This window comes from Pipistrellus hanaki, assembly GCF_964339955.1.
Source record: "Pipistrellus hanaki genome assembly, chromosome: 4".
Lineage (NCBI taxonomy): Eukaryota > Metazoa > Chordata > Mammalia > Chiroptera > Vespertilionidae > Pipistrellus > Pipistrellus hanaki.
Window position 1 is genome coordinate 83,722,379 of NC_140506.1, and position 25,812 is coordinate 83,748,190.

Consider the following 25,812-nt stretch of genomic DNA (forward strand, 5'->3'; position numbering starts at 1 on the left):
CTAATCTTAAAATACCAGTAGATATGATCCAAAGCTCTATGGATTCCTCAATATTTTTTAAGAGTATAAGGGGTCCCGTGGAGGCTGAAATTTTGGCAAGTGCTGATTTAGAGGAGCAGTGGGGATGGCATTTGACCATGGGGAGGAGGAGCTGTGTCTGTGAGGGGCCGGCTAGAGCCAACCGCACAGTGATCATAGGATCAGAGTGAGAGAGCTGGATTTTGTTCTGAGTGGAAGCCACGGGAGGGTTGCAGGCAGGGGCTTGGATTTGATTTCTGTTCTAGAAAAATCCCTCTAGCTGAATGGGAAGGGGATGAGACCGAAAGCCAGAGATACTGAGGATGCTGTTGCCATGATCTAGGGAGAGATGCTAGTGGCTGGGAGGGGAGGAGAAAGTGTGGCATATTCTGTAAGCAGAGGAGGCCAGTGAGTGTGGGAGAGGGAAGAGCAGGATTCAGATGATTCTGCGATGCTGGGCTGACTACTGAGGCAGCAGATGATGAGGAGGGTGGGAGCCAGGGAGAGCTCCCCTCCCTCTGAGTCTCAATGGTTTCGATTTGCTCTTTAGGTCACATCTCTAGCCCAGGCCAAGGCAGAAGGTGTGTGAGGCCTCTGTAACCAAAGGCCCAGAATAATCGACCTGGAAAGCACATGTGTGAGCATGTCCCTACCCCAGCCCATACCTGAGTGGCACTTCCAGGGGAGATTCACAGCCAAGGGATGGATGGCTGCTTTGAGCAACTACCTTTGATTTGCCAATTCCCCTGGCCCAACTTCACATACCCAAACCTGGGACACTGTGCCGACCCCACTGCCAGGCAGGCCATTATAGACCTGGCCACACCCCAGCACCGGATGACCCTACAGTAACCCTGGGCTCCGGCAGGGTGGGAGAAGCAAGCAATAAGTCATGTAAAGCCTGCTGCAAACAGAGAGATGATTATGCAGATGCTGAAGAATGTGACATTTGCCTCTATTTATTTACTTACACTCCCGTTTCAGAAAGGAAGGAGCGGAAATAAGCCCAGGGAATTTTCCTTAACCCATTAGAGCCTGAGCTGAAAGACACTTCAATGACCCTAAAAAAATGACTTTTTAACTAATAAAATGTTATATATCAACTATATCTCAATAAAAAGTTACAAAGTGGTGCGTATAAATTTATAATAAAATGACAGTTGTGTGTAAAAAGGAGAGAGAGAGAGGAAGGAAGAAATATATATATTTTTTTTAACCAGGCTAATCTATACTTAGTTATCATGGTCATCATTTATATTTGAATAGCGATTACCTCTAAGAAACATGAAGCAACCTGGAGAATGAGTAAAAAGAATCCTTCAGACCCCAGAGCAGCAAAATCATCTGCCGTTTCACAACTGAAAGCAGCCAGTGTTACCAACTGCCTCGTAGCCTAAGACCGGTTTTAAGAATGAAAACAGCCCTGGGTTGGGTGGAAGTGTAAATTGGTGTACTTTTTCCCCCCAGAATGCACGCTGCAACTATATATATCAGGGTGAAAAGCCTCCTCATTGATGGCAGGTCCATTGCGGGAATGTATCCCATAGACATGTGAGGTTTGCACAATTGCACAGATACCCCGAGCAGATCCAAGGTGACACTCATTGCAAGAGCTCAATACTGGAGATGACCCAAATGCCACCAATACCAAATGTTATAAAAGATGTTTTCGGTCCCTCTGCATCAAAAATACTAACAGTTAAGGAGCATGAAGTCAGTTTATATGTGTTAACATGTAACGCTGTCTTGTTAAAAGTAAAACGGCCAGGCACAATCACATATACGATATAATCCCGGTGTGAAAACAGATACATATGACATATAAAGAAACATTTCTGAAAGGATATGTAAAGAAGTTGTTAAAAGTGTTAAAAGTTTCTAGGGCCAAGTAAACTTACTTTTAATTTTATCATGTCCTGTTTGGATTTTCAAATATCATAAGCTTACAGTATATATATTTTCAAAATGAATCAAGCAAACTGTAGCACAATATTAAAGAATGAAAACAGAATGGGGTAGAAGGGAAACAAGGACCCTGACTTTGGACAGGTCCTAATAGTTGAGTTTTTTCTTAAATCAATAACTGCTTTTGAAAACGTTTTTCAACGTTTGTGAGTGAAGTTCGAAACCCTAAATGTGGGGAGGTTAAGCTGCAGCAGTCACCGGGCCCATTTTCTGAGGTTTTACAATGCAGAGCAAAGCTCTCCTCTGACGGATGGGGGTGCATAGGGAATTACTTAAATCAGAATTGTCAGAACAGAAAAGGGAGGGCCTGCCCTTCTGGAGAAGCAGTTCTTCCTGCTCCACCAAGGCGACCTTGAACTTTCTATTCATGCTTCCTTTTTGGGAGAGGGGATGAGCTTTGGTGAAAGTGGTGAGAGAGGCTCCCGGATAGGAGACACTGGCGGGCGGGGTCCTCTTCTCAAGTCTCACTTCTTTAGGGGGTTTGTCGCAGGGATCCATACACTATCTCTTTCTAGTCACCCTACATGGAAGGAAATTACTCTCCCACAACCTCATTACTAATCATCTAAGTATTTCCAAGAATTTTCAAGAAACCTCTTTCTTAATTCTGAGAAGTCCTTCCACATCCCCAACAAATCTCTGGAAAACCAAAGCCAGGCGGAACACCGAAGAGAGAGCCAAGATTTCTTTCTGTGGCTTGTGTTTAATATTGTGCTACACTTTGGTAAATTCTAAGAAATTTATCTGGTGCTTCCAACTAGCTGGGTTTCTAAGAAGGGAGAAGCAGCGTACACAGGCTCAATCAAGGGAAAGCCCTGGACCCCCAGGAGGGGGACATGTGGTGGCGCGGGGTGGGGCCGGCTCACCTGGTACCTTGTCCACGGACGCGAACACAGAGCGCTGCACTGTGGGGTCACTGCTGCCTCGGCGGCACTGGTCGTAGAATCGGAAAGGCAGGTGCTGGGAGGAAGAGGAGCCGAGTCCGAATCCCAGGACTTCAGTGGTTGGCTGGATCGGAAGGTCCAGGAGGGCTACGTTCAAACATACCCATGGTCACGCTCAGTGCATGGGACGGAAGTCTAGGTGAGGAGGCTTTGGGCGGGGCGGTTGTAGCTGGAGTGGCCAGGCCCTGCCAGGCACATCCCTTGGGCGATGCAAGCAGGCAACTGATAGCCTCAAGCTGGGGAAACCAGTGTGACAACCAGAGGTCCAGCCTGAACCTCAAAACACGGCTGGCGAGGGGTTCAAGAATGGACGCAGGGCCAGGTCCCACCTAGGTTTCCTGGTTTCCACCCACCCAGGCCAAGCCTTAGCCAGAGGTAGTTTCAGATCCTACAGCAAATGGGGCCAATTCTGCCCTAAAAGTTCACATATGAGTGCACACGGGGAAGAATGTGTGTGAGAGAAGATACACACATGTGTATTTATGAGTGTGTGTTTATCTGCCACAGTTGCTTCCTCCCTTCCATAAACAAATCTCATGATATAGCAATTTGGAGGGGCTTTTAAAAATCAATTGAAGAAATACTCAAGGTGTTAGTTCTCACAGCCACTTTACGGCATAATTCTCAATTTTCAAATGAAATATTAAGCCTTCATGGCAGCTGTGAGAAACTGCTTTACATTTAAAAAAAAAAAAAAAACCCTCTGGAAATAAATCTTAAAAGAAAGGACTGAGTGATTTAAGTCACTTTGCACATTACAAATGCTTCTGTAATGATTTTGCAGGCCAAGTTTCAGCTAAGTGAGAAATAAGATGGGGACTCTATGGGATGCAGACTTGCACAAATCAACGAGGCATGTGCAGGAAATAATAATCCACAAGGGCCAGAAGCCCCGCCCTCTGCGTCTTTATTTTTAGGTAAAGAAAGCTCTCTTCCTCCCGCCGGGACAGGAAAGCCTCCCAGAGACCACGCCAGAATGAACATCAGCGCTTGAACAGAAAGGCGCTAGTGTCTTGAGAAAGACTTTATAATTTTAGTAATTGATAGCACTCCTCTTCCCCAAGGAAAACACCATGCCTTCCACCCTGACAACTGGACCGCCCTCGTCTCAGTGCTTTTACATCTAAGCTGGGGCATTCCCAACACTGGGAATCTCACAGGGGGTCTCTTACAAATTCTCCATATCCCTGTGAAATGTAAACGGACTTCTGATTTCAGAACTGGGTCCTGGCCCCTCACTAAGCAGGGCGAACTGTCATGAGAGCTGGGAAGGGATGGGCAGTAGAGTAAGAAGTTCTGTGCTTGGGTTCTTCCAAATAGTTGCCTGTGTGATGTTGGGCAAGTCACCGAGCCTCAGTTTGCTCATCCATAAAATGGGCAGAACAGGCCCTACTAATCTCAAGGGCTGCTTTAAGAATAAAATGTGGTACAGGAACGCCGAAGCACTTTATTAATGCAAGCTAGAGAATATCCACATGCAGGAGTGAGAACAGTTGACCCACTGACACCCGCCTGTTCATGGCCTCTGCCCTGGTTGGGGGAGCTCTCCTTCTCTTCCACAAAGCCCTAGAAATGCTCTAGAAATCAAGTCCGTAGGAAATGGGAAATTCTGAGCAGATTCTCCACGCTCTCACCAAAACACAATTAATTCCTGAACCCTGTGTCCTTTTCTGGAGGAGTTATGGGGGTTCTCAAGGTCAATGTGAGAACCACTCTGACAGCTCAGAGGATTTTGCCCCAGGACCAAGCACTCACCAGCTATCCTCTGCATCTTCATGCGCCTCGCCTGGATGCGGCCCTTGGCCAGGCGCTGCTTGGCGATGATGCAGCGGATGTGGTCCGAGAAGACAAAGGTGGCCTGGAGGATGGGGAAGGGCTTGGAGTGGGGGCTGGAGGCAGGCTTGTGGATGGTGATATTTAGGGCACGGCTGTCATCTTCCACACCAGTCACCTGCATGTCCTGCAGGAGGAGGAGGTGAAAGAAAACGGTTCTTTAGGTTCAGGAGGGTGACTGCTCAGAAGCTGGGGGATCCCTGTCTCATCGGCAAGTGGCCCCCGCCCCCAATGTCAACTTTGCTTTTGCCCTGAAGGAGACCATCCCAAGTCTAAGACAAGTCAAGGAAGGACACAAACCAGATCAGCCTAGCAAGAGAAGACAGCGTGGGAAGCACAGAGCGTTCACGGGGAGTGATGCTGCTTGTGGGGTGGTACCATCCACAAGAAGACTTGAGTCAGACTCTTCAAGGGAACCCAATAGTCAGACTCCAAAATTCTTACTTCTGAGAAGCCAGTGATAACAACCCAAATTTTCTATGCCGTCTGGCACGACATTAGATTTGTCGATTCATCTACACACCAATTTCTTCCTGGTTTCTCTTAAAAAGGGGGCATCATTGGCACCCATTTGTATGTCTCTGAAGAATCTCTGGTTCCTAAAGGAAAAACTAACTCGGAGAAAGAAGGGAGGGTCACTTAGCAGGCATCTGAAGAACACTGTGCTTGAAAGCTGGAGGAGGAACTCACACATAGCACGTGTAATTAAGGATAAACCCAATCTAAAACCTCAGGATGGATTCCGTGTAAAGAATCTGCTTCCCACAAAGGTTTGAGGTGATTTAAGATAAAAGCCTGAGTCAGGAGCTAGACAGGAATGCCAGACATGCTACGGGAGGCGGGAAAGTGCTGGAAAAGGCTCATTAAGATGGTTGCTGTCCATAGCATTAAAGCTGGCGTGGGCTCTTTGGAAATAATACCTACATGGAAATGTTGCTGTGGGATTAGATGAGATATTACACATTTGAGACAGAGAGTTTGGCACGCAGTAACGGCCTGACAAATAGTGGCTGTTGGAAGACGACCAAAAGAAAAGGTTTATGTGGCTTTCATTGTCTGATGGAGGACACGTATTAATCCTTCGAGGGAGAAAAACACTTTCCTAACACTAAATTCTAGAGGAAATTGATCACAAGCCTGGATAAATAAGAAGCACTAAGTCACCTAATGGACAACCACTTACATGGAAGTCTTTTTATAAATAAAAGATTCTTCATATAGTTCTTTCTCGCATCACCCTTGGCAAAAGACATTTTTTTTTAAATAGAAATATCTTGAAAAAGGGGAGGTTGGGGAAAAGGTTGCAACAGCGTCTTAAGGCACGTGGGTGGTTCTCCTGGAGAGCGGCACGCTGCCAGCGGGTCACATTTGTGGAGGGGCGGATGTGGGTCAGCCCGAGCGAGGCCATGCCAGCAGCCAGGCCTGTCCAGCAAGGAAACGACCTGCCTCAGAGCAGGGCAAGCCCCAGGCCTGTCAGAGGGCACTGGGCATTCAGGGACTGAGGTCTGACGGGGATGTGAGCCAGGAGGCTGTTTTCGACTCTTCCAGCTCTACGTCTCACTCAGTGAACCAGCTGGCATTGGTAACCTATCATAGAGACAAACATGGAGGAAACCCAAGCCCCAACTTGGCTTTTGGCTATCTGGAGCCTAGCTCTGCTGGACAGGGGTGGGGAGAAAGGAACCGTTACACACTGCCAGTGTAAACAATCATTTCAGACAAAAATGTGGCGGTGTCTTTGAACTTCTTGGAGTCTGCCTAGGGAAACCCCTGCCCCAGTGCACAAGGAAGGAAGATCAATTCTGTTCATGGCAACCCTGTACAGGTAAAAGGCCAGGAACGGCCACCGGGCACTGGTAACCATGCCTTGGTATCGCCAGGTGGCAATGAAAAGAATTCCAGTAAGTCTGAATTTACTGTTAGATCTCCAAAATATATGTTGAGTGAAAAAAAAGCAAAGTTTAGACTCCATTCAATGTGACACTATAAAAAATACACACACATCCCCCCTCTCAAGTATTTGTATACAATTTTAAAAATACATGGAGTTATATTTATATATGCATTTGGCAGAGACCAGATCTGGAAGGATTACTGGTAATGGGAGGAGGGGAGAGTAAGAATTGGGTTTGGGACTTGACCTGTATCTGTGAGATACTGTAATTTTTTTCAATGACAGCCTGTTCATGTGGTCCTTGTGCCATTAGAAATTAATTGTAAAGATGATACTCGTGTGTGTTTGTACAGTCAACGGAGAAGAGCTTCTGCAGTTCTCAGCATCTTACCTGCAGGAGGCCCGCGAACTTGACCACTCCCCAGCCAAGCCTGGACACGTCGGGCTCCACCAAACTCATCTGGTAAATATCGACAGCCAGGAACCGCTGGACCATGCCGCCATCCTTGGTGATCACCGTGCACGCAATCAGGTCGCTGTTGTCTGGGAGGAGAGAGACAGAGCAGAATGAGGCGCAGTCTGGCTTCCCAGCCTGATGGGAGATTCAAGCTGACTCATGCTCTGCAGGGCAGCAGGGTTCAGTGGTCAGAGTCCAGGCTTGAAATCACACTCCTGGGTCTGAGTCCCTCCTCTGAGTCACACTGGGCAACTTTCTTCACCTGTCTGAGCTTCAGATCCTTATCTGGAAATGAGAATAATGTCCATCCCTCTCAGGGCACTATCTGTGAGGCCTGATATAAAATACACACAATGTTTACTACGCTTTAGGTGTGCAGACTGCAGACTGCAGCTGAAGAAATAAACCGAAAATCTCGGGAACATTTCAGTGCTTCCTCATGGACCACTGCGATGGTGTCTGCCTAAATTAAGTGAAGAAGCAAAGGAAGAGTCCCCTGCTCGGTTACAGGACCCCCAAGCCCTCAAGTTGGTGTCTGGCAGTGGAGAGCTGAGCTCTGCACTAGATGGTGTGTGATCCTGGGCAAGGCACCTGGCCCCTCTGAACCATGGCTTTCCATCCGGACGATGAAAACCATGTCCCCTCTTATGAGATGTTTGGTGCAAAAAGCAGGTAAAAAACTTAGAACGGGGTCCTCAGTGTATGCAGGGTCCCTTCTCTTACTTGAAAGTTATCTCCAGATTCGATGTCTAATTTAGTGCCTATTCTGATGACAATGAAATATCACCAGGACCATTCAATCTCTGGCCTGCTCGAGTTCCCCCCAATGGAATCCTCTGCTACATGTCTAAAAAGAAACAGCCAAACAAGGAAACAACCTAAATGTCCCCAAATAGGGGAACATTTTGAGTATGACTTTTTCCCATCACATGGAAAATTACACACCTATTTAAAAGTATGTTTAACCAAACTGTGAGCAGTGGTTACCTATGGGGAGGGAAGTGAGAACTGGAGGTAGGAGTGTGTGTGTGATTGGTAGGGGAGGGGAAATATCAATGAAAGAACTTTAATTTTTGCTTTATACATAACTGCTTCGCTTGAAATTATCTTAAAGTAAGAAAGTATTCAAGATACACATTTGCAATACATATTAAGAATCCAAGTAAAATACCCTCTTTACAAATACTTACAGTGACATTGGAAAAGACATTAAAATTGTAAATGAAAAAGAGGGTGAAAATATTCTTACTATGATTTTGATATATTAAAAAAAGATATCCCTACAAAAAAAATACAAGTGCAGAGAAATATACTAAAATGTTAAAAGAACTCTCTGATTAGAAGACTGGTAGGTGGTGTTTTTACACACAGCTTTGAGGTAAAATTTTATATCATACAATTTACCCATTTTAAGCACTCAGTTTGCATTTTAGTAAATTTACAATTGTGTATAACGACATTCCAGTTGTAGACCCCTACCTTGATAATTTCTATCAGGAGCACTGTAATCTAATATTCAGCTTAAATTTAGTGGTGGTAGAGGAGTGGGGGTAACACAGATAGTATAAATTCTGGCCCCAAACACATGTGATAACAAACTTGGGCTCAGGTATTCACCAAGGTTCCCTCTTCCCATTTTACTTTCCATTTTGGTCTAAGGCAGTGGTCAACAGAGCCAAATATAAATAGTACAACGATTAAAATTTCTTTTGAGAGCCAAACTTTTTCAACTTAACCTTCTTCTAACACCACTTCTTCAAAATAGACTCACCCAGGCCATGGTATTTTGTAAAAGAGCCACACTCAAGGGGCCAAAGAGCCGAATGTGACTCAGGAGCCACAGTTTGCCAACCACTGGTCTAAGGGATGGCAGATAAATTTCTCCTCTCTCTCAGGCACCTCCCTCACCCCCATGCACACTTCAGTTTAATCCTCTGAGAGCATAATCTATCTGGGATTGTGAATTCATGGGGATGAATGTCTTCCAATCCACCTTCTCGGCTTTTCCAGGCCTTGAGTTTCTGTCTATTCTTCCCAGCATATGCCAGAGGCTCCCATGGCAAACTCCAGCACCATACAGACTTAGCTCTCTGGGCTGCACTTCCTTACTATCTAGGGCAAGAATTTTCCTTCCTTTCCCACAGTCCAGCCAAGTATTTTAAAAGATTTCTAAAATTTTTTTTATCCAGAATTTCTGGTTCCACATTAGAAGACATCTATATTATCAGAAGTGTAAGTCATCATTTTCATTCTTATAAACATACTAGAGGCCCAGTGCACAAAATTCGTGCATTGGGGGGTTGGAGGAGGCACATCTCTTAGCCCAGCCTGTGCCCTCTCATATTCAGGGACCCCTCACTCCTTACCGCTTGCCTGCTCTCTGCTCCTTACTCCTGCCACCACCATTGTGCTTACCAGCCATGAGCCCAGCTTCTGACTGAGTGGTGCTCCCCTTGTGGGAGTGCACTGACCACCAGGGGGTAGCTCCTGCATTGACTGTCTACTCCCTGATGGTCAATGTGCATCATAGCAATAGGTTGTTCTTGTTCTGCTGCAAGGATCACTTAGGCTTTTATTATATAGATTCTTTGTGGTAAGTAGAGATTATTTTCTTTACTAAATACTTAAGTCATGTTCTTCAATGGGAATCTTTTACTTTTTAAAAATAGGAAACAAAACTAAATGAATAGAGCATGCTTTTCCTTTCCTTTTTCCCCTTTTTCTCTCCCTTCTCTCCCCTCAAAACAGGACAACTGCCCTCTTTTATCAGTGAGGCGCGATGACAGTGTGGGTTGTCAGCAGGCAACCCCCTCATAAAGCCCAGAAGCCTCAGGGGCTTCAGGGAAAAAGGACCTACCACCTCTGCCACAAAGAGCAAAAAAAGGAAGAACTAAACCCCAAAGCGGAACAACTTTCAGCAATGCAATTGAGGCATCAAAGCCCTGTGAGAAATTTCATAAGAAAACTAAAAGCAACTGTCACCATGAGACAGTACCGCTCGAAGTGGGAGGGAACTCTGGCTTTTCAGAACCTGTAGGGCAGTTAAAGAGAAACGCAGTGGCTTCCGAGGACTAAAGAGAAGGAGGTCCGATCTTCAGAAGAAAGGGGATGCTGGTTGGGGATGCGCTTGTGGTCCTCTGCGGTGTCATTTTAGGGAACACCTTCATCACCCTGGCCCTCGCTGCTCTGACCTGGGGGTCTGAGGCTGTCTGGTCACCTTTGGGTGGCCATGATGTCTTGGGCAAGGAGGACCCAGGAGAGAGGTGCTAAATAGAACCCAATTCTGCCCAGAGTCTGCCCTTTGCCGGCAGCCTTCATGCAGGCACCTGTGAATGGTGCTCTGAGCCAGGGAGCCATGCCGTGGCTGAGGCACCAGGAGATAGGCAACTCTGTCAGGATGCACAGTGGCCTCATGGGCCTGCTTCTCAGGAGTGGCCGGTGGCCAGGAAGGCCAGTGCAGGTGGCAGGTCCTCCATACACCAGCACTGCACACTGAATCTCTGGGTCCTTCTCCCACCAACCCCACTTCAAAAGGGAACAGGTGCCCTGGCTGATGTGGCTCAGTGGATAGAGAATTGGCCTATGGACTGAAGGGTCTCAGGTTCAATTCCAGTCAAGGACATAGGCCTGGGTTGCGAGCTCAATCCCCAGTGGGGGGTGTGCAGGAGGCAGCTAATCAATGATTCTCTCCCATCATTGGTGCTTCTATCTCTCTCTGAAATCAATAAAAATAAAAAAGGGCACAACCCTAGGACTCTATTGGAAAGGAAATTACAGAGAACTGTCAGAAGACAATACAGGAGACTAGCCATATGACCTGAGGGGAAGGAAATAATTTCTTTATAAAGAAGTAAGGATCAATACATACAAATAAATAAATGTAAGACTGGTAAACTAACTCCATCAAAATGAAAATTTAACTCATGTATAGCAAATGAATTTATGATTTTATGCATAACAGACCATGGGAAATATATGCAAATTACCTCTGAGAGGCAAAAGATGAATAAAGCAGGTACTATGAGGGCTCCCATAGGCAATGGGAGAATAGGGACAGCCATCACTCACACACAAAGGTGCTCACCCTCATGAGAAGTCAGGAAACATTCAAACAAGATACCATCTTCTACCCATAAGATTGGCAAAAACAAAAATGTCTGATGACATCAAGTACTGGTGAGGACAAAGAAAAACTGAGATTCTCAAACGCTGCTGGTATGAGAATCAATTAACATAATCGCTTTGAAGGGCAAATTAGCATTATTTATTAAAACTGAAAGTTTCACACAATATGACCTTCCAATTGGTAAGTTCCCAAGAGAAACACACTTGTGGGCCAAGAGACACGAACAAGAATGCTGATGGCAGGATTTGAGTGTGTAATATCCAGTAATAGAGGAAAGCTTTAAAAAAAAGTGTACATTCAGTCATTCAGTGCAAAACCAGATGGCAACGGCAAGGAACGAGTTAGATCTCTAGGTATTTCAAGAACATACTGTTGAGTGGAAAAAGCAATTTGCAGCCTGACACATGCAGTGTGACACAATTCGTGTAAAATTAAACCACACAAAAAGAAATTGAATATTTTCTGGGGGTTCGGGCATACAGATGTAAAAGCAAAATGAAAGAAAATGTCTGGCAGGTGCACAGTGATACCTATTGGAGTGGGGGAGGTGGGATTCAGAGTGCAGGGTCAAGGTCATTTCGGTAAACACAATGCTCTGATACTTTGAAGGGAAAAGAGGTATGTTATTTGTGTATTTAAGATTAAATAAAGAGAAAAGTTCATCTCTTTCCAGACTCAGACACAAAGGGCTCAGTTCCACGTGGGGCCCAGCCAAGTGGGGGCGGCGGCAGCAGGCCACGCTGTCGGCCAGCCGGCTCTGCCTGATCCCCACGGTGGTGACAATCATCCCGAAAGGGTGATGGCAAGCCGACAGCTTTCCCACAGCACCTCTTGGTACACAGGTGTGCATGTTTTCAATCTGGCCAGGCATACAAGCTAAGAACTCTGGCACCCATTTCAACAAACACGTGGGTGTCAGGTGCTGCACTAGGAAAGCAGGCTTGGAAGAATGAGGCTTGACCCGGCCACAAGGGACTCAGTCAGGGCTGGCGGACACTGGAACTAGACATCACAAAACACCATGTAGACCAAGGCTCCATCTGGGTACCCTAGGGACAGAGCAGGTGGGATGGCAATGTCTCCATCACAGTCCAGGGAGAGGTGACATGTCCCTCCTACTTCTAAGCACTGCTTTTCTTTTATTTAAAAGGCAAGATTTTGCCATTTTATTTATTTTTTAAAATATTTTTATTAATTTCAGAGAGGAGGGGGAGAGAGATAAACATCAGTGATGAGAGAGAATCATCGATGGCCTGCCTCCTGCATGCCCCACACTGGGAATTGGGTCCAAAACCTGAGCATATGGTCCAGCCTGGAATTGAACTGTGACCTCCCGGTTCATAGATCAACCAATGCTCAACCATTGAGCCATGCCGGCTGGGCCTCCATTTTATTTTATTTGAAAATATTAAGCTTACCAATTTCTTTGAATAGGTAATACATTCATATGTTTCCATTTAAAAAAGAATGCTTTTTTTTTTTTTTTTTTTTTTTACAGTAGATGTCAAGTCTTCCATCCACTATGTGTCGAGTGTACATGTAACTACATTCTCTCCGCCTTGCCTTTCCATATTGGTGGAATGTCACTCCCTCTGCGCTATGCTTCTGCCACTTGGCCTCGAGTCTTGGTGACCCATCAGCACACAGAGACCCTCCTCACTCTTTTCCAGAGCCACACCCTCTCCCACTATCGGGATAACGAGGTGATTCAACAGCTCCCTAGCTGATGGGACATTCTTCTTCATCTATGATGTGAGAGTAATTCTATACCAGCAAAGAACTCGCACTTCGTTTTTCTCTTAAAACGAAAGGAAACTTCATATCACTGTATTGGATGAAAAACCAGAAGTCCTTATGATAGGGTGACCATGAAAACAGAATGAAATATGAGATTAACTTTTAGCCCGAAGAACATTCTTTGGATAAAAAGGGAGATCCATGAGCTAGGGAAGTTCTAAGACAAACTAGTACCAATCTGAGACTTTCTTCTAAATGTAACAGAAAGAGTGGCACTGAAATGGATTACACTTCCCAAAGATGGCCACAGCAAAGTCTCCCACCTTACAAACCTTCTTACAGTGGGACCTTGACCCCTTCCCATCAAGTGGTGGGGTCCATGTCTTTTCTCTGTGAACCTGAGTGGGTCTCTAGCATTGCCTATAGACCAACAGAGTACAGTGGAAGTGATCCTATGTATTCTGGGGCAAGGCCATAAAAAATGCTCTTAGGACCTATCTGCCATGCTGTGAGGAGCTCAAGCAGCTAGGGAGCACCCCAAGAAAAGCCAAGGCCCCAGCCCGACAGCCAGCTCAACCGGCAGCTCCCAGCGAGTGATCCTCTCGGCCCCAGCTGGGACACTCCAGAAGACGCATGAGGAGCAGAGAGGACCTAATCCCACTGAGCCCTGGGTAAATTATTAGAACTGTGAGCAAAATGAATGACTGTAGTTGTTTTAAGTCACTCAATTTTAAGATGATTTGTTACTTAGGAATAGAGAGTTTCAACAGTGATTTACTATAATTTAATGCAGTTTACTGCTTACCCAGGCATAAAATCCTGAAATTCTTTCAGCACCACCAGGGGCTGCATACCACAGTGTGGAAGATGGGCCTGGACAAACAGCCCAGAGCGGGCGATTTCGGATGTGCAAAAGGTCCTTCATGGTTTAGCAGAATGAAGGAAAAAGAGGATAGCCATTTCCCAATCAAAGTTTAAGATGTTGGGAAAGAGGAGGAGAAAAGCAAAAAGCACAAAAGGGCCACGTTACTATGCAGTGTAGAATCAGAGCAACTTGACCTGGCAAAAGTATCTTGGGCTTTGGGGCCATGGAGATCTGGGTCCAAAACTCAGCTGTGCCATTAAAAACAGTGTGATCCCTCTGAGACTCAGGGTCTTCACATGTAACACTAATACCTAACCCCTGCAGGACCGTTGAGGGAACTTGAGAGAGGCCTTGGGTTTTGCCCGGAGGAATGCCGATGGGCATGACCACAAAAAGCCCTGTGGTCTTCATGGGCAGTGGTGACTGCTCGGAATGCCCTGACTCTCAGGAGCCAGGACTCTAGTCAGACGGTTCTGCTGAGGTGAAGTCATGCTTTCTGAATGCAGGCTCTAGTCTAAGCAAGGAGGGAGAAAGTGAATCATGGCTTTGGGTTGTTCCTCAGAACTCCTGTGGGTCATGGACAGTGAGCTAAGCTATACAGTACCCCCCCCCCCAACCTTTCATCTGTGGCTGCTCCACCCACACAGTTACTCTCCACCTCATGCACCCATCTCAGCCCTACTGCACCCAGTGCCAACCAGTTTCATGATCCCATTCACTCCCTCCTTCCTGGTTGAGGCCTGCTCTCTGCCTAATGCAAGCCCCCAGAAGGCATTGCCCTGACCTGTCTTCCTCACTGCAGTGACCCCAGGAGGGGGCCTGGGCAGTGGCAGTTGTAGAAGTACTGTCACTGGATGAAGGGATGATAGTATCTTCTGGTCCTCTGGCTGTGAGGCAAAGGACTTTTCCACCAGCTGTCCTTACAGCCTCCCCGGCTGCAGCCTTCCCCCGCAGCTCCTCTGACAGTGCAGCTCATTACTGAGCAATAACTGGGGCTGATTGACTCTTGCTGCATTTAAATGATCCCTTCGTAATAAAATATGGGTGCCAATAGCATAATTTAATTCTTGGCATTGGTGGCTCCGCACACAAGAATTGAAGTCTTTATCCCGACAGTGAGGTTTCAAGGCCAGGAGAGTTCCAGTGCTTTGAAATCCAATACCGTGGGTCTTAGGGCCAAATTCTTAGAATACCACCACAGTGGACCTTGTCCTTCAGGCACGAGTTGTTAATCAGAAGTCAGGTGGGTCCAGGAACAGGATGCACTGATTCCTTGAGAAAAACAGCCTCATTGTGGGTGGGGTTCCAAGAACACAGGAGACTTTACAGCTGATAGGAGACCAGGAAGCAGAAAGGCACGTGGCTCTACTGGCAAGGAACGTGTGGTCCCCGCCCCTCCTTCCAACCAAGAGCAGGTTGAGTTCCTACTCCAGCACCTGCACGTGTGCCAGGCACTAGTGAGACTGCAGTGGCCTGCGGGCCCTCCCAAGGTGACCTAAGGCAATGGGATCTCTGATTTTGCTGGAGTTGGTGGCCCTGTGCTGCGGGGACTCAGAGCCATCCAGGGCTTTGGTTCTCTGAAACCACCTATTCAAAGACTGTCAGGGTTGGGGTTTTGGAAAGGGGGCCCCTGCCCTGACCCCCGCAGTTTATGACTGCTGCTGACACCACGCCGACCTTTACTGACTGCTCCTGTGTGCCAGGTGCTGAGCTCGCACCAGACAAGTTCCGGAATCTTATGAGGTGGATGCACTGGTTCCAGAGGACACAGGCTGCAGCAAGCAGCTTCCCCAGGGACACACAACTGATAGCGAACGTGTGACCTTCACACCATCGGGAGAAAGCCCATTGTAACCTGGGTTCTAGTCCTGTGGATGGGGCCAGAGAGAGGGCTGGCCCTTGTTTACCTCAGACAGGGACACCCTCGACCCCAGTTGGCTGGTTCTGGTAGGGGGACAGTCACATGAAACAAGCTCTCAACAGGCAGGCACGAGAGGTCTTGATCTCATGGTGGCTGGTGGTGTGAAGCTACCTGACTGCTCCTGGGCTGCCCTTGGCAAGGTTCCCCTTTCGCCGGGCACTTGGTGCCCCCTCCAGAGCACATATGGACCGGGCAGCCCGCACAGAGCTTTCAGACCAGTGCACAGGTGGTGGCGGTGCTTTGGAGCTGCCCAACACCGGGAATTAGTTGGGAGACAGAGAAGGTGCTCTGTGGCCTTGTGCTCAGTTCCAGGACTCCAGGCCTGGCATGGCTCCCCGATGACAGAACACAGGTGAGGGGAGCGGCCTTAACTAGCCGGTGATGCAAAGATGGGAAGTGACTGATGATGCGTCTGCACCCGTTGGCTCTCTGGGGTGGAGGTGGGGGTGGGGCGTGGAGAGGGAGAGGCAGGCACATCAGTACAAGGCAGTCAATCAGAAGCCCAGTGGGAAAGTGCAATCCATCTCCCAAACGTCACTGCTCTATCAATAGCCGCTGCAAGAATGAAATGATAGCCCTTCAGGGCGTAAGAAAGTTACATACGTTTCCTTGGGAGCTACCCTGAGTGCCTGGAAGTCTCGTGCTGATTCAAATGCAACCCAGCGGAGCCGGGTGACAGGGAACCAGGTAAATGCTCAGACCCAGCACAGGAGAATGGGCTTGTGTGAGTGACTCCCAGGTCTCCCTCTGGCCTGACTAATGGGGGAGACTCCCCGTATGGCCCAGAGCATTCACAAGTCAAAACGACGAAGAGATCCGTTTGTTCCCACTCAGGGTGTGAATCATGCACTCAATTAGGGTGGCTGCTTCTCCTGAGTGTCAAATCAATCCTTTGAAGAAAATTAAGTAACCATTTCTCCATCAACCCAGCAACAGCGTATGGGTTATTTGCTGCAAGTAGCAATCAATTACTTTGTCTTCTTTGAAGCTCCCTAAAGCCTTCCTTCCCAGCACAGCACTAGGGCAGGTGTAAAGTGAAATATTTCCTGGATGGAGGGTTTTGCCACACTTCTCCTGCCAGGCACAGAGTCGTCTCTCCAAGAATAAAGATTAAAAAAAATGTGCCAGTGTTGTTCCTAGGATTTGTAAGGGGAGTAGCAAGTGGTGATACAGATATTAGGCTAGGGGCTGAAATGCAGTCACCCAGGGAAACTGACCCAGTGCTCAGTCCCAAGATTTCAACCAGATCACCAGGCTACCTCAACAGCTGCCACTTCTCTCCTCAGCCTCCTGTCCACCCGCCCAGAGCTCGATGCTCTCCTAACACTTTCCAACTCCACCGTCCCACCCGCAATCACAGCTCTAAAAGCAGGGAGCCATGCAGGGAACAGTCGCCCACCAGGCCTGAGTGCTGGCCGCCTGGGGCTGAGCTGTAGCTCATTGCTCTCTAGTTGTGTTGACTTCTTTAGGTTGTCTCATCTGTGGGCCAGGGTAATAAAAAGGCAAATGACTTTATGGCTCTATTTCATGATTCCCATGCTGAGGTATTTAGGCATAAGGGTACTGATGTCTGCAATTTACTTTGCAATGCACCAAAAAGAGAAACAGAGAGATGGGTGGGGGCAGGGGGCTGGGAGAAGGGATGGGTTGATACATGTGAGGGAATGATTTCAGGCCAGGAGTCCAAGGCTTGGGGACAGTGCTGAGCTTCAGCTCAGTGCCACCTGCTCCCAGGAGGGGTTTTCCACAACTATTTCCTTCCTCTTGCACGAGGCACTATGACTGGTAAAATAGTGTGACCAATTTTCACAAAGCAACCAAGAAAACCCATCACATGTCTTCATTTTTCCCTCTTGGAAAATTTCAAGAAATTCTCTTCTTGGGAGAACTAAGAATGAGAATTTGACTTTTCTTATTGCCACATGTCCAGACCTGCGTGGGGTGCCTCCCTCTGACAGCTCACATCTACATAAGGATGGGCAACTTGCAAAGTCTCTATTCCTTGTTCCTTCTTCGCACTAAACAAAGTTCACAGATAGACAACTCGGTGAAAACACAATTACCAGAAACAGAATCCAAATGAGCAGCAATTCCAAGTAGAGCCTTGCATATCCCCTTATCAAGTGACACACAGCCTGCCACCAGAGGTACAGCGATCTGATCTTTATAATGCATTGGTGACCACACTTATCTCTACACTCACTCTCCCCGGAATGCCACATTTGCATAGTACATTGCATAATTTCCTCTCTGAAAATGGCCCTGTTTAGCATGAGTAAATAAAGTTACCTAACTCTGTGGCAGCCGAATGGAATACTTGAGATTTCCAAGAAAAGATTTGAATACCTAAGCTCTTCACTATGCAAGATAGTCTAACACGGAATGACTTTCAGCACAGCTCCCTCCTTCCCGCAGCTCAGCCGCAGAAGGTGGAGATATCCTGGTCCCGAGGAGCCCATGTGTCCCCACTCCCTCCCTCCCCCCGCCCCCCCCCCCCCCGCCCCCAATAATTTCTCTGCTCTGGGCCCCTCCACAGGATGTGGTCAACCGATCTGGGCTTAGATCAAGGTCCTGTCTTTCCCTTCCGTCTTTTTATTCTTCCAAGAGTCTTTCCAGCCAGTATTTGCCTGCTGGCTAGACGCCAGGTCCTGGGCTATGGGCATGAAGAGGGTAGAGCTATCCCTGCTCTGGGAGACCTTTCTGAGCCTCAGTCTCCTTATCTGAAAAATGGACACAGCACTTACTTCATAGGCCTCCTGTGAGGAGCAAATGAGGTGATTTTTCTCTGCATGGGTCGTGTAGGCACATGTCTCCTTTCTTCCTCTGAATAGAAGTTCTAGAAGGCAAGGCCAAATCTTCCCTTGGATTTCCTCTTTAAGATACTTCATCAGAAAAGTGCATGTGGGTATTCTAGAGAGCAAATCTTGGCCTAGGAAATTCTTCCTTCTTGGGAAGGGGAGGAGTGGAAGGGGGGTTCCACCTGGGAGAGAACATCAACTAGAGAGTTTTCCTCAAGTGTTAAAACCCCTGGGCTTTCATATTGCTAATGCCACTAGAGAAGGCATATGTGGGTGCCACACAGGCATCCCCGGATGCTGGCTAAACTTCAGGGAGCCCTTCTGGTCAGTGGCTCTGAGCTTGGCCTTCAAGGCCCTTCTTGGATGGGAAATATTCTCTCTGCTAATATCCAATTTGATCCCTCCCCTTGAGATAGGCCAGTGAGTGGAAGGAAATAGCTTTGTAGATAGAACCCTTTACGCCCACTGTCCTCCTTGCTGTCTCAGACTCTTTATTCAAGCATTCCTGTGGCACTTTCCTCCACACTGGACCACGTGCTTGGCAAAGAAGACTACAGAGATGGGAAAGATTCATGAGCAGCTCCTGTTTAGTGGGGGAGACCAAACAAGTGGCCATTACACTTGTAATTTGTGACAAGGCCGCTGCAGAAGAAGACAAGGGGGCTGTAGAAGGCTAGAAGAAGGGCTACCAACAGCCGTGGGGTCAGGGAAGGCTTCCTGCAGGAGGTGATTTAAAAAATATATTTATTCTATTGATTTCTTACAGAGAGGAAGGGAGAGGGATAGAGAGCCAGAAACATAAATGAGAAAGAAACATCAACCAGCTGCCTCCTGTACACCCCCCACCGGGGATGTGCCCGCAACCAAGGTACATGCCCTTGACCGGAATCGAACCTGGGACCTTTCAGTCCACAGGCCGACGCTCTATCCACTGAGCCAAACCGGTTTCGGCTGGAGGTGATGTTTTTTGTTTGTTTGTTTGTTTGAAATACATTTTTATTGATTTCAGGGAGGAAGGGAGAGGGAGAGACAGAAACATCAATGATGAGAGAGAATCATTGATTGGCTGCCTCCTGCACGCCCCCTACTGGAGATGGAGCCCACAACTTGGGCATGTGCCCTTGACTGGAATCAAACCCAGGACCCTTCAGTCTGCAGGCCAACACTCTATCCTCTGAGCCAAACAGGCTAGGGAGGAGGTGAAGTTTTAACTGAATCCTGAAAGATGCCCAGAAATTGGTCAAGCAGGGGAGGAAAGCAGCACTTTAGTCCAAATAAAGCTGTTGTTTGTCTCCCAGAGGGCTCACAGGCTCCTCTCCAATATACTCCTGCACCTGACCCTTCCTGGACCAGCACAAGCCTCCCATTTTTCCACCAACCCTTTGGGTTTTCTTCATTTTTACTGGGAAGGCTGAAGGGATGCCCACATGCTCTTCCATGCCCATTGCATGGGTCTTCCCTCCATGCCTGCCCCTTCTGAGCCGTACCTCCTGAGTATGGGGGAGGGGACAGACTCTGCAGGGTGGGCCCTTGGCACACCACCACTTAGCCTGGCTCTCAGGTACCTTATCCAGCAAATGGGGTGACTGTAATAGAACTTTCCCTCTAAGGCTGCTCTGAAAACTAAGTGATATTCGTAAAGGGCTAAAACCGTGCTTGGCACTCAGGAATAACAGATTCTCTGGATTCAGCTGAGCAAGAGCAAGCAGGGTTCGGTGAGAAGAGGGAGCTGAGAGCGAGAAGGGGCCTGGGTTTGAATCCCAAGTGGGCGCTTATGAGGCTGCAAGGCCTTTATCAAGGCAACTGACCTTTCTGGGTGGGCCTCAGTTTCCTTCTCTCTCAAATGAAGAGGCTGGGACTAAACCACATGCCTCTTCTCTGACCAGAAAGAATGTCTAAATTTCATACCAGGGGACACATTTACGGCTGTTTGGCAGAAATTAGTTTCACAGAGTGAATGCTTACCGGCATAGCAGTCTGATTTTTAATTAGCTTGTGGGAATTCAGTATACTTCAAACATTAGCAGTAAAATATGGGAGACCTCTGGTGGAGACAAGCCATACCTTTGGGCTTAAACAAAAGCTGTATACTTCTCACACCAAATTGCCTGCTCTATGTTTCTAATCTCTAGTGCTCAAGCGGAGTGTCCATAAAATGCTTAGCACTAAAACGACACTTCCAAAGTATGTGATTTAAAGTGATATGGTTAATATGAAACTAAATCTTATCAGCCTAGCCCTGTACATCCTACACACCCAATCAGAAGGTCTTCTTTAAATTTTTAAACTGTTTCAAACAAGATAAAAATCAAGAATCGCAACTATTTTTCCCTTCAAGTTTTTTCTTCTTTTAAAAATGAACTTGAACGTAAAATCCTCCATTGAGTTCATGAAGAACAAAAGGAGAAAGAGAACTTTATTCATTCATTCCATTTACTTTAGACATTCCAGGTGGTGGGTCCTCACCCAGCCTTCTGAGCATGTGCTGCAGTCAGCAGGGGAAGAGACACGGGGGGACATGTGAGTCGGGGGAACTTCAGTAGTTCCGTGGGGCGGAAGTCTGTGGAACAAGGAAGCACGGGCAGGTAGGGGGTGAGGCTGCGGAGGCTGGAAAACTGCCAGTTAGAGCTATTTATTAAAGCCTCGCTAAGGAGTGCAAACAGAGGCCCAGGAACTGGTGACCAAGGGAAGGTTGTCATGGCAACTAAAGATTTTGCCTGTGTGTTTTTTAAATTAAAATTTAATTCAGGTCTTTAATTGAAAGTTTATAATTAACACGGGAAGTTATACATTTTAAAAAGGGCTACAAAGGATATGAAAAAAATGAACATTTCTCAATCATTCCTTTATTTATTAATTCAACAAAGGATGCAGGGGTGAAAAAGAAGGTTCTTACACTCATGAAGCTTACAGTGTGGAGGATGCAGAGAAATTAGAAATAACTTAAGTCTGTTTGTACAAATTTTGCTAACACCAGCAGAAGGCAATGCTAAATCTGCTTATAAAGAAACTCTTTTAAAAAGCTCATTTGCAAATCCTGAAAATAAAAGGACTGGTTTCGAAAGTTCCATTTACAAATCCTACAAATAGACCTTTCAAAAGTTCTGCTTGCAAATGCATATCTATGCTCATTTCAAATAATAACAGTTACAGTTTAGTGAGTATGTTAACAAGCACCTGGCTCTGTGCTAAGCATTCAAATCAACCCAGCGAAGAAGGTACTATTATTGTCTGCAGAGACCCTGACAGAGTCAGTAACTTGCCTGAGGTTGCGCTGCTGTGACTTTTCAGTAAGGTCAATTCCCAGGACCCCAGGCAGGAAATACCCAAACTAAGGCAAGTCCAAGTTCTCCCATACACTTGAAACCAAACCCCAATCCTACAGATAGATTCTTGTGGGTCTTACTGTACAGTCCGTTAGGATCCAGGCTGGCTGGGAAATGTTTGCCTGGGTTAAGACACAGCTGCTTTTAGAGCAAGAGCGGGGTGACTTCATTTTGGTGGGGCTCATGAACATCACTGCTTTGCTGAGTTCTTGGCAGAGGAAATCCACCAACAGGGAGAGAGGAGAAAGATCAGAGACTGAGATGTTGGCAGGACAGCAGGAGGAAATAACAGGTAGCGAGAAAGCCCAGGCTCCAAGAAGCTGGGCGCCCTGCACACCTATCTCCTTACTATGGCGTGGCTGGCACTGAAAACCCTGTGCCTCCTTGAGCACAAAGCATGTTTGCAAGCTAGGATGCCACAGATTCATATTTCTTAGGCAAAAAGAAAGGAAAGAAAAGAAAAAGGCAAGCACTGCTTTCTTTTATGTGAGAGTTAGTCAGGTTTGTCCACTAGTAAATAGCATAAGGCAGAGGCAGCTCGGACCATGTGCTAACCCTCAGGTACAACTCTGGCTGGACAAGAACCACAAGCCCCATTGTTTCTGCTTCCTGCCACGTGCTGGGTGCATACCCACAATACAGGCTCTAGGCCTCTACTTTCCCATCTTTAAATAGGGGTAATAACAGCACTTAGCTCCCAGGCACTAAAGAATAAACAAGTAGAGAGTCAATGCCCAGGAAACACTAGTGATCTTATCATCATCTCCTCAGCTACCACCAGGTCACAGGTGAGGGACAGCAGCGTTAAAAACACAGAGCCAGTGTCCTGGCCAAGTGGCTCGGTTGGCTTGAGTGTCATTCTGTACACACACGTGTACACACACACAGATATATATAGATATAGATATAGATATAGATATAGATATAGATATAGATATAGATATATATATATATATATATATATATATATATATATATATATATATTTGGCTGCCGGTTTGATTACATCTTTAGATTTGATCACTCGTCAAGATGCATGTGGGAGGCAACCAATAGATGTTTCTCTCTCAATAAAAACATATCCTCAGGTGAGTATTAAAACAAAAACCATGGAGGCAATATTCTGAAAGACCCAAAAGTTGTGCTTTTCCTGGTTCTCCACTTCATCCCACCTGCCAGACAGTGCTCCCAGCAAGACTTTCTGTGTTAATGGAAATGTTCTATGTCTGCACTGTCTAGTCCAGGAGCCACAGCCACATGTGGCTAGTTAAGTGAAAATGTCATCCTCTTTCATGTTAGCAGCATATGGCAACTGAGCATCCGAAATGAGGCCAGTGTGACTGAGGGGCAGACTCTTTAGTTTAATTTAGGCTTAATGTTATTTTCATTAATTGCTATTTAGATAGTCACATGTGGCTCGTGGCTAGAGGAAACCAGGGAAGAAGAGACGCTGACCTCTGTGGGAGACTGTGGGAACCGGTCCTGCTCCATCTCTGGCTAGGAGCTTGCAGGCGAATGACCTGTCTCAGGAAATCTTGGCGACACAAGGCAGCGTGACCCAGGGCTGGGAGCTCCCTGACCGGAAGGAATGGGGCACTCTGGCCACAGGTGCTCTTGGTCTTGGCTCACTTGACGTGGGAGCCTTAGTACCCATGTGTAACCTTAGCTGCTGTCGGGGAGGGAGAATTCTCCCAACTCTGTTTTAGTTCTTACGGGTGGACTAATACAACAATCAAATGGGCACAAGACTACATTAACAGGAGAAAATCCAATTTAATACGTGTGCATGGGAGAATCACAATATGATCATGAAATAGAGCTCAAAGGAATGACTGGACCAGACATCTTTGAAAACTTTTTAGACAGCCCTAGCTGGTTTGGCTCAGTGGATAGAGCCTTGGCCTGAGGATCAAAGGGTTCGATTCTGGTCAAGGGCAGGTACCTTGGTTGCAGGCTCCTTGCTGGCCCTGGCCCTGGTCAGGGTGCGTGCAGGAGGCAACCAACGTTTCTCTCACATCGATATTTCTGTCTTTCACTCTCTCTGAAAATCAATGGAAAAATATCCTTGTATGAGGATTAAAAAACAAACAAAGAAGCAAAAACTTTTCAGACAAAAAAAGCACCAATACATTTGTGAGAAAATGACAAAAAAAGAACGTTAGTGCTCATTAGAAAGGACTCTAGGCAAGGTTTGGGCGTTCATTGATAAGGAATATAAACAAAATAGTAAACTAGAAAAGAGGCAATAAGACTTGATGATATAGATGGCTAACTCCGGTGATGAGAAGTGCCTCCTCCCAGTGCACAGGACAGCTTTCACCGTGAGATTTATTTCCTGTATCCAAGGAGACAAGGGAGGGTCAAGGTGCCTTTCTGGAACTGGCTGCTTGTCAAGCAACTTTAATTCAAAGCAATCAATATGCCATTGTGGGGCATTTTGGGGCAGCCAGTCTTGGGTCCTGATGCTGCTGTGGCCCTGCAGATCCACTGAGGAACACATCCCACACGGCTCTCTGGAGCACTCGGGACAATAATAAGGCCGGCAAGTGCTGCCCTCCTGTCTCACTTCTGGGTGGGGATTACTCACGGGCAGCCTGCTTCTCTCCAGCTTGACCCCTGAGGCAAAGCAGGGTGTGGTGTGTCCACTGCCCAGTTTTCCTTATGTCCTGGCCTCCACACGGGGTTGGGCACAGTGTCAGGGCAGGGCAGGAAAGGCCATGGAATGAGTGAAATGGAAAGTTACTCCCTCACACCTAGCACTTGGAAGGGCACAACTGAAGAGGCTGTTGCTCAGACACACGGATTGAGAGAGATGCAGACTTTCCCACAGGGAGGGCCACTGACAGCCTGGGCACCTGGGCAGTGCAGATCTCAGGACTCCAGACTACGCAGGTGGGGTCTGGGAGAGTCTGTGAACATGTGCTATGGAGACCTGTTGGAGCCTAAATGAAGCTACAGGTCACACTGAGGCCCAGGATTCACAACTCTTCATGAAGAAGCTACAGCCGGGCTGGGCCTGGCTTCCCTTACTCAGGAGCGAATGATTCTCCCAAGCAGAGGGGACTCAGCAATGACATTACACAGGCCAGGATGTAGAGCTATCTGGTGGCAACTTAGAATAAGAGCTGACCACCTCTTGGTCCGCCTTTCTCTTGCTGGGGCCAAGTCATGCACAGGCAACCTCCCCCGGAGGCATTCACCCAGCCCTTCTTAAGGGAGGGACTGAGCAGGATCTGACTTCTGATACTCCTCCTCCCCAAACCAACTCATTTTTTTTTTTTTTTTTTTGAGGGGTAGGCACTGAGCACCCTTCCATTAGTCCCTTAAAGGTCTCAGTGAAACTTACAGCAGTGGCTCCCAAACTTTGTTGCATGTAGGGTCACTCAGCTCCCACCCTGGACAGTCTGACTTCACTGATATGGGTTGTGACCTGGTCACTGGGAGCCTTAAGAGCTCTCCAGGTGACTACTCTGCAGCCAACTTTGCAGACCCCTGCCTACAGCATCACCTGAGGAGGCAGCCTTGGCCAAGGCCAATGCCTGCCCAACAGTGAACCTAGCCTTGGTGAAGAGGTTGTGATCCCCTATTAAAGTGCAAGGAACTCGCAGCCCGCCGTTAATTCAAACACAACACAACACACAACACAACACAACACCCTTCTCCTCATCTTACTCTGAGAACTAAGGGCCTGATGTTTCAGGCCATTCACAAAACAGACGTCTAATAGGGCCGGAAAGCTGGTGAGGTTCTCCTGTACAGGGAGGGCTGGAGGAGAAAACGCCAGTAAACACACGGCGCTGCCGTGCAATCCAGGTCTGATGGATTGCTTACGGCGTCCTTGGGAGTTCACTGGAGCAGCCCTGAACTCAGTCCTCTAAGTCAGCACTCTTTGCCATTAATGATTCAGGTAAAGAAAGATGGAAAATAA

The 25,812-nt window shown here is 47.1% G+C and overlaps 1 protein-coding gene across 4 annotated transcripts in view; it reads right to left on the minus strand.

Annotated features, from left to right (window-relative positions):
- The window catches only part of CLEC16A (C-type lectin domain containing 16A), a 217,154-nt gene that overhangs the window by 51,525 nt on the left and 139,817 nt on the right, over positions 1-25,812 (minus strand). For all 4 annotated transcript variants that reach the window (XM_084881113.1, XM_084881115.1, XM_084881114.1 and 1 more), the window contains exons 19-21: positions 7,046-7,197; positions 4,683-4,887; positions 2,850-3,014 (exon numbers count right to left, since the gene is read on the minus strand). In XM_084881113.1, coding sequence (XP_084737239.1) covers positions 2,850-3,014; positions 4,683-4,887; positions 7,046-7,197 — 522 coding nt within the window. The remainder of the gene's footprint in view (positions 1-2,849; positions 3,015-4,682; positions 4,888-7,045; positions 7,198-25,812) is intronic.